Genomic DNA, 17,355 nt, shown 5'->3' on the forward strand with positions numbered 1-17,355 from the left:
TTATTGTTTGGGATCTGATGTTGCAGAGTGAGTGTAAATAGCAACTGTTTCTGCTTTGGCCAGAAACTCTGAAGGTCTTCCCCTCTCAGATTGATTTTTTTTTTTTTGACTAGGTGAAAGAGGCCATTCTTTGTCTCATTTCTTACCTAGCCTTAATCACTGAATGAGTGTTGCCTCAGTCAAACTGAGACTTGGGAAAAACCTTAGCTTAAAAAAGGACAAAGCCTCACCCTGCACGGGGGCCCATCTCCAGTCTTTCTGATTTATCTTGCCACTGGACCCAGATGGCTCTGGAAGAGAAAATGAGACTAATGACTTTGCACAGCCCTGGCTCACTTAAATCCAATTCACTTGCAAGTCATGATATCACCCTCTTAATGTCATGGTCCTCTGCCAGAATGAAGGACAACTAAAAAATAAAATATCCTTCCCTGGCCACTAAACTCCTTCCTGTTTCCTCCCCTATTAGAATGTAAGACCTTTGAGGGCAAGAACTGTCTTGACTTTTGTATTTGTAGCCCCAGCACCTATAAGGGACAGTACTGGGCACATGGTCAGTACTTACTAGATGCTTTTTCCTTCATTCATTCATTTTTTATGTGAGTGTGTGTAATTTGTTTCTTGCTAAGAGAATGTAAGATACTTGTGGGTAGAGGCTGTTTCATTTTGTACTTGGCATTATGTACCTGGTAAATGCCATAGTAGAGTCTCGATAAATGATGGAAGAATGAAATGAACCAAGGAGTATTGGTCCTAGTACTTGAAAGGGATGTTGCCAAATAAAGTTGGCTCAGATAGCTTAGCCATGTTCCTGTTCTGAGTTTAGTGACGAGCCACACCTCTGGTCACCGTGTCGGCTGGCTATTGATAGAGAAAAGGAAATAGGAACCCAGGAAGCCGGTGCTCAGTCAGTCAACAGCATTTATTAAGTGCTTCCTACATACAAGACATGGGAAGTGCTAGCGATATGTAGAAAGCCAAAAACAGTCCCTGCCCCCAAGCTCACATTTTGAGTGGGGAGACAACAGGCACGTACAAGGTATAGACAGATCAACCGGAAGCAACCTAAAAGGGAAAGGCACTAACAGCTAGTGGTGAGGAGAAAGACCTTCTGCAGAAGGTGGGACTTGAGCTGAATATGGAAGGAAGCTAAGAAGAGGCTGTATGAGGGAGAAATAGGAAATAGGCAGGCATGGCTGCTCTGTAGAATTTGTGTGTGTGTATGTGTGTGTGTGTGAAATTGTAAGAAGTCCAGAAAGATATCCAGACAAGGGGACAGGTTATTAAGAGTTTTAAATGCCAGATTTAAATTTGATCTTATTAGTAATGGGAAGTCACTAGAGTTTATTGAGTAGAGGACCTTCGTGGGCAGCTCCAAGATTTAGAGAAATCACTTTGTCAACTCAGTGATAATACTGTTCGCATACATTGGTGAGGTCTCTCCCCAAAGGGGGAGGGGAGAGAATTAACACAAGGAGACTAGTTAGAAGGTTATTCCAGTCAAGAGGTGATGTGGGCCTGTGGGAAGATAATGATTATGGAGAGATATTACAAAGGTAGAAATAACAAGGTTTTGGGAAGTAATCAGGCTCAACAGATGCTTAGCTATCTTTGGTTCTTCCTGGTTCAAGGGAGTCAAGGCAGGCCTATTTCCAGCAATGCCAGAAAGATTACTAATGCCAGTGATCCAAAGCTGGCTCTCCCAGTTCTGGAGAAGCCAGAGTGAGTACCCCTGAGGCAGGTTGTCCACATAGCTGAGAGAAAAGGTCATAGGATCAGGGTTATGGACTCTTGTACTTCCATATTTGTTTGCCCTCTTGTCTAAGTTTTTATAATTCCCTGGGGTTTCTAGTCAAGAAATTCATCCCATCTGTTTGTGTTTAGGTATAACTGGCTTCCCTGGTGGGGGCCTTGTTTTCCTTGTTAAGTTCATGGTATGTAGGAGTAAACCCAGGGGTGTGACCACACCTCTCAAGTATACTAATGAACTCTAACTGTAATGATCAGAGTCCAGGCCCAATGGAGACTGACTCAGATGTGATTGAGAGGTGTCAAGCTGAGGTTGTCATTCTCACTAGCACAGCCTGTGGTCCTAAGTAAGGAAAAATAATGCTGCACAATATTTCCAGTGTCCAATATGGTTGAGGTCTTGATAATGGAATGACTGGCCAATTAGGGCCCAGTCCTTTAACAATGCACGGACCTGCCCTTCCTGGTAGGTTATAGAGGGCATGTGTTATATTCTCTACCTGGTTTTAATGTAACATTTGGCAGCTTGGTGAGCTTTCCTCCATCCACAACTGAATGAGAAGCTATGGTGAAGAAGAATCTCCTTGGCTGAGGAGCTGGACTGATAGTGCATACATATAAAAGGTTTGAGTGGGATGTTCTCTCAAACTCTTCCTAGTAAGGAAGAATGCTGTGAACTGCCAGGTGGGGGCCCTATCTCCCACCAGGCAATTCTATCTTTGAATACATGGTAACCCTATTTATTTTGTCTCTTTTATGTTTATTCTTTCCTGATTGTGGGTAAATGAAAATCAAGAGATGGTATTAACCAGGTTACTATATTATGAACTTCAGAAAGTTGGAAGAGCCATCATAGACGTCCTCAGCAAGTAGAGTTGGTAGCAGCAACCACCAGACCTGATGGCAGCATCAGCTGAGGAGCTAGTCCTAAGGAGTGGCCTGCTTGACCCAGCCCAGCAGTAGATTGACTCATCATCTGTGATACCATGTCCTTCATGGAGCCAGCCCAGCTGTACAAGAGGAGTGACTTATCCATCAGTGATGTTTCATGCAGAAGCAAACTTGTTAGAGCAAAGAAAATGATCCTTGGGGCTGGTATTACAGGGTATCCCTTTACCTCTGCATCTTCTCTATATGTATGCCTGGCTACTTTATTCTTTAAGTGTGAGCCCACATTTCTCAGAAACTGAGTGTGTGAAGAGGGATAGTACCCAGCCTTCTGATGTGGGGAATGTTTTTGTAACATTTATTCTTGATATATCCTCTTAAAAATAATCTTTCATAAAAGCTAATTCATATCAACTAGGCTGATAGATATGGGAGTTGGGGAGCATACCAGATGAGGAACAAGAAAAATTGAGCCCTAGGACTCTGAGGGGCAGAATAGTCAGCCACCCTCTGGGTATCCAACTTGCCAGGATTTTTTTTTTAGCTAAATAGTGCTAAGAAGAAGCAGTTCTAATAAGGCACCCCTAGCTTGAGCTGGCACCTTGTATAATGGCTCTCATCCCAACACTGTCCTGGCCTAGGCTCAGAAAACAAAAGCAATTGCTACAAGAATAAAATCAAGTAGGGACAAGTAGCCAGGTGGATAATTCTCAGACAAAAGAGGGCCGTGGAGAAGATGGCGATAGAAAAGGACTTGTTTAGAAATGGATCCTTCCCCTTAGCTAGGAAACAGAGGACCATTCTGCCAGCTCATGTGGGAAATAGTAGATATGGCCAAGTGAAGGAGGTAGTTGTGGGAACAGAATGATTATGACAATATAATCATCCCCTGGATCAGAGGGTGGGGACTTGGACCCTTCCAGCCACCACAAGCTGTGATTCTACACCCAGGGCAAGTGGGAGCCACGTCACTAAGGGTTGTGGGAGCAGCTGCCCTAATGTGCCAGCAAGTTATCAGAACCTCTGGGTAATATTCACCACTTTATTACTGATCAGAGATTTTATGCCTTGAATGGAAAACAACTAATCACCAACTTGGACTCCATTCTTTATCCTGCCCCCAAAGTGGAAGAGCTTCAGCCATGAGCCGATTACCAGAGCCCCAAAGGGACAACTTCAGAATTAGTATCCATCATAGTTAACATGTTCTGGGGAGGATTCAGAAGATGGATCCCCTGAGCATGTTCAGATCTACTTGGAAGGTGACTAGAAGATGGCTTTTCATGCCTAATAATAATAATAATAATAGCTAACATTTATATAGTGCTAACTATGTGCCAGGCAAATACTTTACAATTATCATCTCATTTGATCACAACAACCCTGGGAGGTAGGCACTACCATTATCCCCATTTTACAGATGAGGAAATTGGGGAAAACGGGTTAAAAGACTTGCCCAGGGTTACTCAGCTAGTAAGTGTCCGAGGCCAAATTTGAACACAGATTTTCCTGACTGAGCCACTTAGCTGCCCTGGGGCATCTAAGCGAAAAATATAGGATCATATGATCATAGTATTTAGAGCTGGAAGAGACAATCTGACCTCTTCATTTTACAAATGAGAAAACTTTTTCCTAGAAAATCTACTCTTATTCAGGGGGTTGGAATAAAAATTCCTTCTCTCCCAAACGTGCATTAAAAACTATGACATATAAAACCACAATACAGGGTAAGGATTACCTTAAACATAGGTTGATTAGACCACCATGTATATGGCCTAATGTTAGGGGCCTCCCCAAGTACCTCCCACACTTATTTTCTCATGCCTGACATTTCAGGGTTAGAGATTCATTCGGTCCTTCATATCCCCGACCTCTCTGTCACTTTTGACACTATTAACCATGCTCTCTTACAAAATGTTTTCCTTCCTCGTCTTCAGAGATCCCAGACTCTCCAGGTTTTGTTTTTACTTTTCTAACCTTTCTGTTTTCTTTGTAGGCTCTCGCCCCTCTTTCTGAACTCTTAATGTGCATGTTCCCGAGGTCTTCCCTTAGCTCCCTTCTCCCTCTACATTCTCTCACTAAGAATCTTACTTACTCTCTCATCTACAACTATTACCTAAACAAAGATCGCTCCCACACCTACATCTTGGATACTGACCTCTTCTGAGCATCATGGAGCACCAGGAAATCAGTGCAGTATTGGAAAGATTATTGGATTTGCAGTCAGAGGACCCTGTGCTGCAGTTTAAGCTCTGCTGTCTGTTTTGGGCTAGGCAATGCCCTCATCTCTTTCTTTACAAAGTTCTCAACAACCTCTTAGACTGATACGTTGTGTCTTAGCTAGAAGTTATGCGCAAGAAGTGCTAGAGATTTTATACTAGCCTAATCTCAGGTAAATGAACTACTGACCCTCCTTTAAAGGAAGACCATACCATGGAGTTCGGATTAAGAAGATAAGCTTCCCTAGACCCCAGCTGGATCTTCTAGTAAAATATGAACATTGCTAGAGTACACTAATGCCATCCCAATCACATGAGGCTTAAGGGTTCAAGGAGAAAATTCAGCTGCCAATAGCATACAACCCCAGTGAAACAAAAGTGTCATGATGGGTTGGTTGTTGCTAACCATGAGGAGGATAGAAGTATAAATCTGGTGCTATTTTTTATCTTGAATTTTTCTTAATAAAAATCTATTTTCTCCCTCTTTTACCTCCACCCCCATTAGAAAAAAGAAAGAAAAAATAATGTATTTACAACAAATACACATAATTAAGCAAGACAAATTCCTGAATTGGTTGTGTCCAAAAAAAGTCTCAATCTTTACCCTGAGTCCATCATATCTCTTGGCAAGAGGTGAGCAGTCATCATGTGTCATCATACCGACCAGAATTCTTAAGTCTTTCAATTTTTTTTTGTCTTTACGATATTATTATTATATAAATTGTTCTCCTGTTGGTGCTTACTTCGCTCTCATCAGTTCATGGAAGTCTTCTCTGGTTTCTCAGAAACCATCCCCTTCTTCATGTCTTATAGCATAATAGTATTCCATTCCATATACTCTAATTTGTTAAGCCATTCCTTACCCGATGGGCACACCTCTTTAGTTTCCGATTCTTTGCCATCACAAAAAGAGCCACTATATTTTTGTACATGAGTACTTTTTTCTTGCTATTTTCTTGAAAGAGTCTGGTAACCTGTGATGGTGGTGACTATCACATTGCTTAACAAAACATTTGAAAAAACATGTGCTATTCTTTTTAGAAAAGATGGAGAAGTGCAAGCTAGATAGCATAACTAGATCAATTTACAACTGGTTAAATGGCCTGATTCAAGGAGATATTACTAATGATTCAAGTTCAGCTTGAAAGGAGGCCTCTGGTAGAATACCCCAAAGGTCCGAGCTTGGCCTTGTGATGTTAACTTTTTAAATCAATGAATTAATAAATATAGTCATGGATGACATCCTTGCCAAATCTGCAGATAACATGAAGCTGGAGGACATAGCTAGCACTCTAGATGAAAATCAGGATCCAAGGAGATTTTGACAGGCTAAAATAATTCGGCCAAGTGTAGTAAGATGAAACGTAATAAAAATGAATGTGAAGTCTAACCCTTGGGTTAAAAAAAATTGACCTCCCAAGAACAAAATGGGGGAGGCATAGATAGAAAACAGTTTGCCTGGAAAAGGCCTAAGGGGTTTTAGTAGAGTAGAAGTACTGAGGCTACAATTCCATATGGAGAATGAAACCAAACACCAATGTGCTACTGGGATACAATAAGAGAGACAAAGCTTTCAGGAATAAGGAAGTGGTCACTCCTCTGTATGCTGTTCTTTTCAGACCATACCCGGAGTATTCTGTTCAACTCTGGGTTCCATAGTTTCAGAAAAACCCTGATGATATGGAAAGCATCCAAAGGTGGGCAACCAGGATAAGGAAGGGCCTGGAGTCCACTCTATAAAAGGATCAGTTGAAGGAATTGGGGAGTTGTACCTGGAGAAGACCCAGAGGGACTTGATAGCTGTGTTTAAGTACCAAAAGGGTTTTCCTGAAGAAGAGGGATTCAGCTTGTTTTGTATGGCTCCAGAGGGCAGAACCAGGTTCAATAGTTGGAAGATGCAAAGGGGGAACACTTGGGAAAAGTGTCCTCACACTTAGAGCTATCCCAAAATGGAAGGAGGTGCCTTGGGAGGCAGTGAGTTCCTTACCATCTGAGATCTCCAAGCAGCAGCTGGATGACCACTTATCAGATACATTACAGTGGATTCCTTTTCTGGGTTGGATTCAAAGGCTTCTAAGGACCCAGCCAACTCTAAAATTCCATTGATTTTTAAGGTCTCGCGGAGCTCTGATAACTTAGCATGGGAATGCCACGGGTGAGATCCTCATTGATGCGTAGTTGGTAGCCATAATCAAGGAAGGTCGTCTTTGACTACCATCTCTCGGACGCTTTTACTGAACACCTGCACTGAACCAGACCCTTTCACGTTGGCTCAATTATTATAGTCACTTGGAAGACCCATACACACTCCTGTTCTTACCTCATCTTTCTACCTGTGCCCAGAAGGCCCTGCAGAACCGGCTCACGGGGTGGGGACCAGAAGGACTGATGGAGGAATAGAAATCTTTCTGCAGCTCAGGCAGATTGCTGTTTTTAGTTCCTAACAGATCTCACTTGCTCGCTTCCCTTTCTCAAGTGAGGGTGAATATCCCAAATGTGTTGGCTGCTAGGGGTTTCAAGTACATTCCCTTCCAGGTTCCACGTCAACTGCATCGTCTCCCAACCCATCAAGGCCTAGGCACGCTAGCTCAGCAGGAAGCAGAGCAGTCCCAGCAGGTGGCTGATTATAGCTTCATGTCACTTTGGTTCCATGATAACTGGCTCACTATAAAACTGTTTGGGGGGAAGAAAGGCAGGGAGTTCATTTTTTTTCTCCCTAATCTAGGGGTTGTTGGGTTTGTGTGTGTGTGCGTGTGTGTGGAGGGGAGGGAATCAGTCAGAAGGAGAGAAGACTGAGCAGACAACAGCAGGATTCCCCCCACTCCCTCCTTCCCCTTTCCTTATTTTCTTTGCAGAATAGTGTTAGTATATCTGTAATCCTGATTTTCCCGGATCAGAAACATCTCTAATTAGATGACTAGCTCTTGAGGCATCAGAGAAACAGAAATCCTGGCAGGTTCTGGGGAAGTGAGATAAAGACCAGGCCAAAGCCCAGACTTTCTAGACAAGTGTCTTGCCTCCAGGTTAAGGTTTCTTAGAAGGGCCCCAACAAATACTGTTTCCCTCTTGAAGACGGCATGATAGATCGGGGACTGAAAGGAGAGACCTGATTTGTTGGCTTAACAGGGTGCCGGGGGTGGATGCCCGTGGTGCTGGCTACTGTCACAGTGGGAAGAGCTGCTGACATATGATTAGTGAATGAAAGCTTAGATTTTGCAGTAACCAGCCAAAATTGTGGGAGGGTAGCAGCTGCTGCACTGAGCAAAAGCCCTAGGAAGACCCTAAAGTTGTAGAATCTGCATATTTCCACCCACCCCTGCCTGGGAGGCCAGCTCAGAGCAGTCATTATAGGACTTTCCTTCAGGCATCAGGAAACCACGGATTGTGATTTGTTTAGATTCGTCTGAATGGTTAGGAGGCTGCCAAATCGCACCGACAGCTGCAGTCAGTTGCTTTCTTCATGCTGTTCAATCCATGCCGTACATGTTATCAGCAGCATCTCTGCTCCACCCTGAGTGTCTTGGGAAATCACTTGAACTTAGTTGAGAGTCAGAATTCTGAATCTGTTCCCCTTCGCCAATATCACCGCATTTGTTCAACACCATTGTGATCCGGGCAGTTTGAGCTTTTATTTATTTATGCTTTTATTGATTTACTCAATCTAGGAGAATAGAAACTCTCCTCCCCTCAAAATTTATCCTTCCTCTCAGAAGAAATAGCAATAGTTATAGCAGTGGTGATGAGAATTCCAACAATAGGATAGGATCCCTGTGTGCTGGAATTCTGCTGGAACAATATAGATAGGGCTGGACTCTTGGATACGAGCAATAGAGATTATTCCCCAGATTTCTTAAAAATCCTAATTAATAACATTTATTATTTATGCCTTCTTTCATTTTTACATAAGATTCATTTCCCAACATGCTCCCTCCACAGAATCCTATTTCATAAGAAAGACAAATTTAAACAAAACTCAACAAACTAACCATAACAGTATATGTTAACATTCCATACCTGTAGACTACCATTTTAGCTCTCTATTGTTTTCTGCTGGAGCTCTTCTCTAAGGCCAGACAATCTCTTCGCCAGAGAAATCACTGTCGAGACCATATTAACCTCTCAAGTTAGGGAGTTGGAATTCTTTTTTATGCATTTGTGGGGTGAAAGAAACCCTTAGTGACTGGAGGAGGGGAAGTCAGCAGGGAAGAAATCTCTTTTATCAATGTTTATGGAAAAGTAGAGTAGTAGAACACTGGATATCGTTAAGAACTGGGTTCAAATCCCTGCTGTCACTTAACTACGTAAGTGTACCTGTCCGCTAGCCAGAGCACATATGCTCAACAGCTATGCTAGGTACAGTAAAGAATATGAATTTGAACCTGGGGTCTGTGTGCCCAAGGGTGAATGCCCAAGATGAATTTTTAAACAATCAACCCAACGAAGCATTTATGAAGTAGCTACCATGTTCTAGGTGCTGGGAATACAAAAGCAAAAAATAGAAGAATCTTTGCCCTCAAGGGATGTATGGTCTACCAAAGAAAACAACTTATACAAATATAAATAGATACTAAATATATACAGAGGAAATATAAGGTAATAATGTCAGGAAGGACACATCAGCAGCTGGGTCAAGAAAGGCTTCATGAAGGAGATGGCTGAGGGGATCTTTGAAGGAAGGCCAGGGATTGTAAGAGACAGAGGCGATGAGAGGGCATGGCAGGTACGGTGTACAGCCTGGGCAAAGTGGCAGAGATGGGAAATGGAATTGTGTGTGTGAGAGACGTCAAGCAGGTCAGTTTGACCAGACCCTACATATGTTAAAAGATCCTCAAGGGCTTTGGATGCTTCCTATTTTATCCTAGAGGCAATAGGAAACCTCTGAAGCTTCCAGAGCATTGGAGTAAGTCATACCTGCACTTTAGAGATATCACTTTGTCAGCTGTGTTGAAGATAGATTGGGGAGTGGTGGAGAGACAGGTGGCAGGAAGACCAATTACTGCATCCTTCTAGGCAAGAGGTGATGAAGCCCTGAAATAGGGTGGTACCTGCATGAGTAGAGGTGGAGATGGATGCAAGAGATATTGTGGAGGAAGCTCAACAAAGACTGGGCAACTAACTGGATGAGGTGGCCACCAAGAAACCTTTCTATGTTGCCCTTTGAGGCAAATGCAACAGAGCCATTTAGGCAGAAAACCCTCTAATGAGTGACTTGGTGAGCTTTTGAAACCCAGCAGTTCAAAAGGATGCATTTTCCTCAAGCATGAGCACTGAGGCCACTGTGCATGGTCATGCTTCCCAAGACACCTCAAGAGCAGGATGGTTTGGGGGTGGCACTGTGCTAATGGAACCAGGCACGAGTTTCAAGGACCTGAAACACCAGGACCTGGGGTGAGGCAATGGCTGGATATACAGGAAACACATCTGAGTAAAGAGGCTGCTGTAGCCTATGAAGTCAGAGACTGGTGCCAAGGTCAGGAAGCTGCCATTCCTTATGACTGAGACCAGTGAAGTCATAGACCTCAGAGTCAATTCCCCCTCCCCTCCTCAAATCAGGTTTCAGAGGAAGAACTCTGAGTGTCCTAGAACTTTTAGAACTGAAAGGTATTTTAGAGATTATCTTGTCCAAACTTTTTCTTGGATAAAGGAAGAAAGGGAAATTTACAGAGGGGCAGAATACCCAATCAGAGTGTCAGAATTGGGTGCCTAGGTGCCTTGATTCCCAGAGCTTTCTATATTATACATTAGGCTGTTTTCAAATGGCTTGCCTATTTTAAACATTGATAATTATTTAAATCAATTTAATAACCTCAATAAGGCCAGAGGCTGAACTAATCAACCAGAAGAAGAGCCTGGATCTAACAGCTTCTTTGTTCTCTGAGTTTAGAGAATACCTCTTCCTATGTCAACAAGGCCAGATGAGGCTGACTTAGTGGTATTCTTTCCTCTGTCTATGGCCATTAAGGATGAGACCCTTAATCCAAGACACTATCCCGAATGATTTGACTTTTTCTTAATATTTTATGGACATATACTATGTTATGGTATGTTAACAGTAATTTAAACAGAGATCTTGGGTTGTAATTTCAACTGATACTTTGGCAACTCTTATTTACCACCTATTCAATTAAGAAAATTCCTTTTCTCATACTATGTTTAATCATATATGGAGATCATAAATTTGAGGGACACAGCCAACCTGAATTGGGATGGTTCTAAAATGTATTTAAGCCTTCTCATTCTTCTGTTCAGTCAGAACTTATGCTCTGACTCCTTGTACGTACAAGTTCCATGAACTTCCCTAGCTTTAAGGGAATAAACCATGTGAATTTACCTATCACCTAGCTTGTTTGCTCCTTTAACCAAACTTTCAGGTCCACAATATTTATGCCTTTTGGTTTGTACATCAGTCATGTCCCCATTATTTTCCTCCAACCCTACTATTTATTGCACCCCTTCCCTTATAACAAAGGTAATTAAAACCAAGTGAAACATTTCTCCTTTCATCCTCTACCTCTCTATTGAAAGATGTTTCACCACTTTTTCTTTGGGACCAAGATTGGTCACTGCAATTAATGAGTTCAGCTCTGAGTTCTTCATATTTGTTTCTAGGCTTGTCCTAGTTTGAGCTGATTTACTTCAGACCTTCTCCCTTAAGAATCCTTTGTAAAGATTCTATTTCAGATTCAGTTTCTGTATTAGCAATTTGGTTGGCCTTTTAATTTTTTGGGGGGTGGTGGTTAAATTAATACCTCACAAAGTAACTCTTCATAGAGGCTGTGTTCCAGACTTGCCTGGCCATCTGCAGAAGTATTTAGGAATACAGTTAAGAAGTTATTTATTAAGCACTGTATTATATGCAGGCACTGTTAGATACCTAGGACACTAGCTTGCTGCCATTTGTCCCTTGTTCTCCAAAAGGACCATAACATCAGGGAGGCCTGTGCAGTTACCCCAACCTCACTTTCTCCTCCAGAGGCATCTGGGTCCAGTGGCCAGATATGGGTCAGGACCACTGGAGATGGCCCAGGATGCAGTGGGGACCTTGTTCTTTTCACGTAAAGTCTTTAACAGATCTCAGTTGGACCGAGGCAGCACCCATTCAGAGACTAAGGCTTAATAAGAAATGAAGCAAAGAATGACCTCTTTAAATAAATCTGGGAGGTGAAGACCCTCAGGGTTTCCGGCCAAAACAAAAACAATTGCTATTTACATTCATACTGAGCCAATCAGGAACCAAATAAGACCAAGTAAGGCTTGGCTGGGACCAGTATTGGCCAATCAATGACAGCCAAAGTGATCTGGGGTTAATGCTGGTCTTTAAGAGGAAAAAAAAGTTTCAGAGATTAAAATTTATCTTTTGAGCAGAGCATCCAAAGTTAAAGGTGTGATACTCTATGTGGAGACACAGTGAAAAATAAAAGCCCCTTATCTAAAGGAATTGACATGGGGAAGATAATATATAAATCAGTACATATGTATAGACAATTCACGTTATGAACAATGTAATTTTTGGAGTTAAGACAGTAAGAGCTGTTAGGATTTTTGGTGGGGAGAGGAGGGCAAGAATCAGGAAAATACTCATATACATGGTGCTTGAGAAGAGTCTGGAAGAAAACAAAGAAGGCAGTAAGTACAGTAAGCACAGAGGACAGCCAATGCAAAGGTATGGAGACTGGGGATACAGTGCCATGTATGAAAAACAGCAAGTTCAATTTGGTTGGGCCATAGAGCTCAGGAAAAGCAATAATGTATAAAAAGGCTGTAAAGGTAGGTTAGGGTCAAGTTGTATTGGTCTTTAGATATCAAATAGGTGAGCTTATATTTTATACTAGGGACAGTAGGGAGCCACTGGAGTTTATTTAACAAAGAAATGCCAGTTAGGCCTGTGCTTTTGGGTCAGGTGATGCTTCTCTTCCCCCTTCCTAGTGGTAAGACAGTGGGGCTGGGGAAGGCAGCAATTTGTCAGAAGCTGAATTGGCAGCTGGGGTTCCTACTGCAGCCCCAAGACTGTTCTCAGGGACCAAACAGCCTGATTGAGATGAAGCATCTTTGTGGCAAATGGACTATGGAAGGTCTCGACAAAAGTCAGGTATAGCAGCAGCCCTGCTCATAGAGCTTCTATGATTTTATATACTGTCTCACGGGATAATGCCCAGCACATAGTAATAAATGCTGGCTCTGTTTAACCTATCCATCTCTATCTACTCATAAAACACTGGAGTTAGAAGGGATCTTAACAATTATTAAATACAAAACCCTTATTCTACAGATGAGAAAACTTTGGCTCAGAAGTTTTATGACTTGCCCAGTCACGTGATTAAACAGTCACAAAGCTGAAAGTAGAACTCAGCTCTTTTGCTAATAAGATTAATAGCTATCTTTTATATAGTACTTAAGGGACCTCCCCCCCCCCCCCAATCCCAGGCCCAACTTGTAGTAAGGTGAGGCTTAATTATCTAGCAGACATAAGCACACAAAACTCGAGGACATCTGATGAAATTATTTAATGAGATCTACACACCTCATTTCACTTTGCAGCTGCTCTTAAGAACATTCCCTCTACCTCCCTGAGTGATTAACTCTCCATTCACTCCCCTTTGCCCACTCACTAGTTCTTTTCCACCAAGGCCTGGAACAGAACTCATATCCCCAAGTCAACATGAAGCCTCCTCACACACTGCCACCAATCAGGTGAACTCTGGCTCTGATTTTTTTAATTGGTGTTTAAAGGGCCTAAGGTCTGCCCTTCACAGTCCACTCTTCTGGGGCAAGCTATGGCCAGGGGACAGTTCCTGTCCCAGGTACCCTGACTCAGTGAGCCACTCATGGTTAGAACATGTAGAGTGCCATTTGTTGCTGTTTTTAGGCCAAATTAGTTTCTCAATTTTGTTCACATCCACTAGGGTCAGGTGGGACGGGCTGTTCATGCATCTGCAATAGTTAAGTCCAATGCAGCCACTAGGCTGTCAGACAGCTTTGTTGCAAGTTTATTTGCTCTCTTCTGCAGCTTTTTCCTCCTCTTGCAGGCTGCAGCCAGGCCCTGCCCTTGATGGAGAGGATCCAGGGCCCAGATTTCTTCTAGTTTTGGGGCTTGGGGTTGCTTCTGTTCCACCTCTGTTGGCTTCTTGCTCTTGCTGCCTTTCAGCTCCACGGTTATGGTACCAAACTCCGGATCTTTGTCTTCATCCATGCAATCCTCTAGGTCTTCTCTGGCATCCCAGAACTCCTCCTCCTCCTCCTCTAGCATCTCTTCTTCTGTCTCACTGGTGAGGTTGAAAGGCTTCTGCTCAATGCTGACAGGCCCCTGGGGCATGCTGGCCAAGGCTTCCATGTTGCCCCGCTCCAGAGCCTCAAAGTCAAAGGCTTTGCCCATCTCGGACACGATTTCTGCGCTGATATGAGTGGGCAGCTTGTGAGTCTCGGGTGGGTGGGTAAAGTAGCTGATCTTCCCGTTCATCCAGTCGGTCAGCACAGCCTTGGCCGCTTTCTCCTGGTCCGGGGTGCCCCCCTTTTTCAGCCTCCCCAGCCTCCTGGCCAGGAGCACCAGAAACTCCCCCGTGGTGCTGAAGTCGGGGATGCCGTAGTGGCGTGCAAGCTGTCCAGGGCTGCAGCGGCGCACGATTGCCTCCACGGGGGCCACGGGGTCGGCCAGCTGCTCCACCCGGAGGCAGTGGCGCAGGATGAGGGCAGTGTCCGAGGTGGGGGCAGCCAGGACGATGCCCGGGGAGTCCAGCAGCGTGACGTGCTTGTCCAGGTGGACCTCCTGCAGGCACTTGGTGACGCCGGGTGTGGCGCCCACGCTACACGCGCGGGCCCTCTTGAGGCTGTTAATGAGGCTGCTCTTGCCCACGTTGGGGAAGCCCACGACGCCCACGCGGATGGCGGTGCGGAGGTCCTGGCTGCGGCAGTAGTTGCCCAGGACGTTCATGAGGCAGTCGGCGCCCACGCAGGCCGCGGTGCCCAGCAGCTCGGCCGAGGCCCGCCGGGCGGGGACCCTGCTCTGCTGCAGGTGGCGGCTCTGCTGCTGCGTGGATGCCTTGAAGGCCACGGTGGGGAGCTCGTGGCGCAGGTAGGCCAGCCACTTTTGCACCAGCTCCTTGGGCACCAGGTCGATCTTGTTGAGCACCAGTACCAGCTTCTTGCCGCCGCCCGCCTGCAGCACGGCCTGCTCCACCTGTGGACAGCGGCAGCTCTGCGGGTCGCGGGCATCCAGGACCTCCAGGACCACATCGGCCGCGTCCACCACCTTGCGGAACTCGCGGTAATAGGCCTTGCGGGAGGCCTCACGCTCCAGCTGTGGGGGCGGCCGCTGCTCCAGGGCCCGCAGGGTGAGCTCGCGCTGCTCGTGCTCGCGCTGCTTGCGCAGCGCCTCACACTGGAGGCCCTCCAGGCTGCGCCGCACGCCCTTCTCCGCGGCGCGGGCGGCGCGCTGCTGCTCACGCAGCTCCTCCTGCCGCTGCCTCCTCAGCTCGGCCTCCCGGCGAGGCTGCGCGGCCGCGCCGGCCCCCGACGGCCCTCCACGCGGGGCCGGCCGGCCCGGCTTGGTGCCGTGGCGCCGGGCCGCCGGTCGGGATCGGCGCTTGGTCATCGCTTCCGGGAAGCCCCCGGCCGCTTATTGGTTCAGTACCTCGTTCACGGTGAAGAGCAAGTTCAAAGCGGGCAGGGGGCGAGGGGGAAAGGCGATCAAATACACACGCGCGCCCGCAGAAGCTCCACGTGGGCGCAGATCTTGCTCCCCGGGACGCAGACACGATAGAAACAGTCAAGAGTTCCGGCAGGGATGTCTGCGCTTGCGCGCGCACGCGCCGTCGACTCGCTTGCTTCCGTAGTCCAGGCCATGCCCCGCCTCGCTTCGGCCTCCTACAATGCGCATGCGCCGGAGCAGCCCGGGGGCGCTTCCCTTTCCCTCCCTTACTGCGCTTCTCTACTTTTTACTCCCGACGAGTCTGCGCGAAAAGAGAAGGGGGAGGGCGCCGGGGGCGGGGCGGCTGGAGGGTTTTCGGTACAACTACACACGAAATCTCGGTGATCCTCAGAGAACCCGCGTAAGGAGATGCGTCTGGGTACTGTATCATCTCCACGTCACAACGTGTAGTGAATAGGGCGTTCTGGAGCCGGGAAGACCCTGAGGGCAGCCAGGGGGCGCCACAGTGCAGGAGCGCTGGACTTGTAGTCAGGAAGATCCGAGTTCAAATCCAGCCCCAGACACTTCTGAGCAGCGTGACCATCGCTTAACCTCTGTCTGCCTCAGTTTCCTTAACTGCTAAATGGGGCCAATAATAACTACTCCCAGGATTTTTGGGAGGATTAGATGGGATTTATATTTACAAACTTTTGTAACCTTTAAAGTAATAATTATACTATATAAAGTACTATATAAATTATAAAGTACCATGTAAAGTACTATTATTATTATTTGCAATCAAAATCCCAAAGTCCATTGGTAGGGGACTCATCTTTGGTGGAGAGCAAGGGGCTTTGGGACTGGGGTTACTTATTGTTATAATAATTATTAAATTTGTAACACTAGCCTCCAAACCCGTTGGTATAAGACTCTCTCCTCCTTGGTGGAGAGCAAGGGGCTTTGAGATTTGGGTTACTTAATTGTTATGATTCTGATTTTAATTACCCGGATTCCAGTCCATCCTCAGATGCTTACTGGCCATGTGATCTTGGCCAAGTCACTGTTCTAGGCAGCTGTCTCTAAAGCTATAAAGTTGAAGAGAAGGAGCCAACTTGCATAGAGGAAACTTCTTCATTTGGGAGTTCCCTGTATCAAAGAATAAGGACAGCTAGGTGGCACAGTGGTTGGAGAGCTTGGAATCAGGAAGACTCATATGAGTTCAAATCCAGCCTCAGACATTTACTAGCTGTGTGACCTTGGGCAGGTCACTTCACCCTGTTTGCCTCAGTTTCCTTATCTGTAAAATGAGCTGGAGAAGAAACTGTGGCCAACCGCTCCAGGATCTCTGCCAAGAAAAACCTCAAATGAGGTCATGGAGAGTCAGGGAGAACTGAACAGCAACAAAGTAACAAAGAAATCACAGGTGTAGGCCCTATCCCTGTCTTTCCATATCATCCCATCTCAGATTAAGGGACCTGGTTTTGCAGGGCAGCTGAGGCCAAAAGAAAGGACGTGAGTCACTCGAAGCCTCAGATCCATTCAAGATTCAAACCCAAACCTCCCCAGCTCTGAATCCAGCCTTTTTACACTAGGCTACTCCCCTGGACGCCAGAGAAGTCAAGCCACTTGCCTGAAGTCACACAGGTTGTAAGTAGCAAAGCTGAAATTTGAACTCAGGTCTTTTAGAGCTTAGATCCAACACTTAGTTCAAATTTGACAAGTGAGCTTTGTTTTTTTTTAAGGCTCTGTACTAGTTTCTGGAGATATGAAAACAAAACAAAACAGACCCTGACTCAAGGAGTTTATATTCTGTTAGGAAAAAATAACACTTGTAAAATAAATGCAAAATACATGCACAATGATTCGAGGTGGGGA

The 17,355-nt window shown here is 45.3% G+C and overlaps 1 protein-coding gene across 1 annotated transcript; it reads right to left on the reverse strand.

Moving 5' to 3' along the window:
• Positions 1-13,345: 13,345 nt before the first annotated feature.
• Positions 13,346-15,604, reverse strand: GNL3L (G protein nucleolar 3 like). The gene has a single exon (XM_036753686.1). It carries the CDS (start codon positions 15,442-15,444, stop codon positions 13,780-13,782), a length of 1,665 nt encoding a protein of 554 aa, XP_036609581.1. The 5' UTR covers positions 15,445-15,604; the 3' UTR covers positions 13,346-13,779.
• Positions 15,605-17,355: the final 1,751 nt, after the last annotated feature.

The sequence above is a fragment of the Trichosurus vulpecula genome, chromosome 4, assembly GCF_011100635.1.
Source record: "Trichosurus vulpecula isolate mTriVul1 chromosome 4, mTriVul1.pri, whole genome shotgun sequence".
Taxonomy (NCBI): domain Eukaryota; kingdom Metazoa; phylum Chordata; class Mammalia; order Diprotodontia; family Phalangeridae; genus Trichosurus; species Trichosurus vulpecula.

Coding starts and splice junctions, on each gene's coding strand:
- GNL3L (XM_036753686.1), bottom strand. CDS start 15,444: ATGACCAAGCGCCGATCCCGACCGGCGGCCCGGCGCCACGGCACCAAG.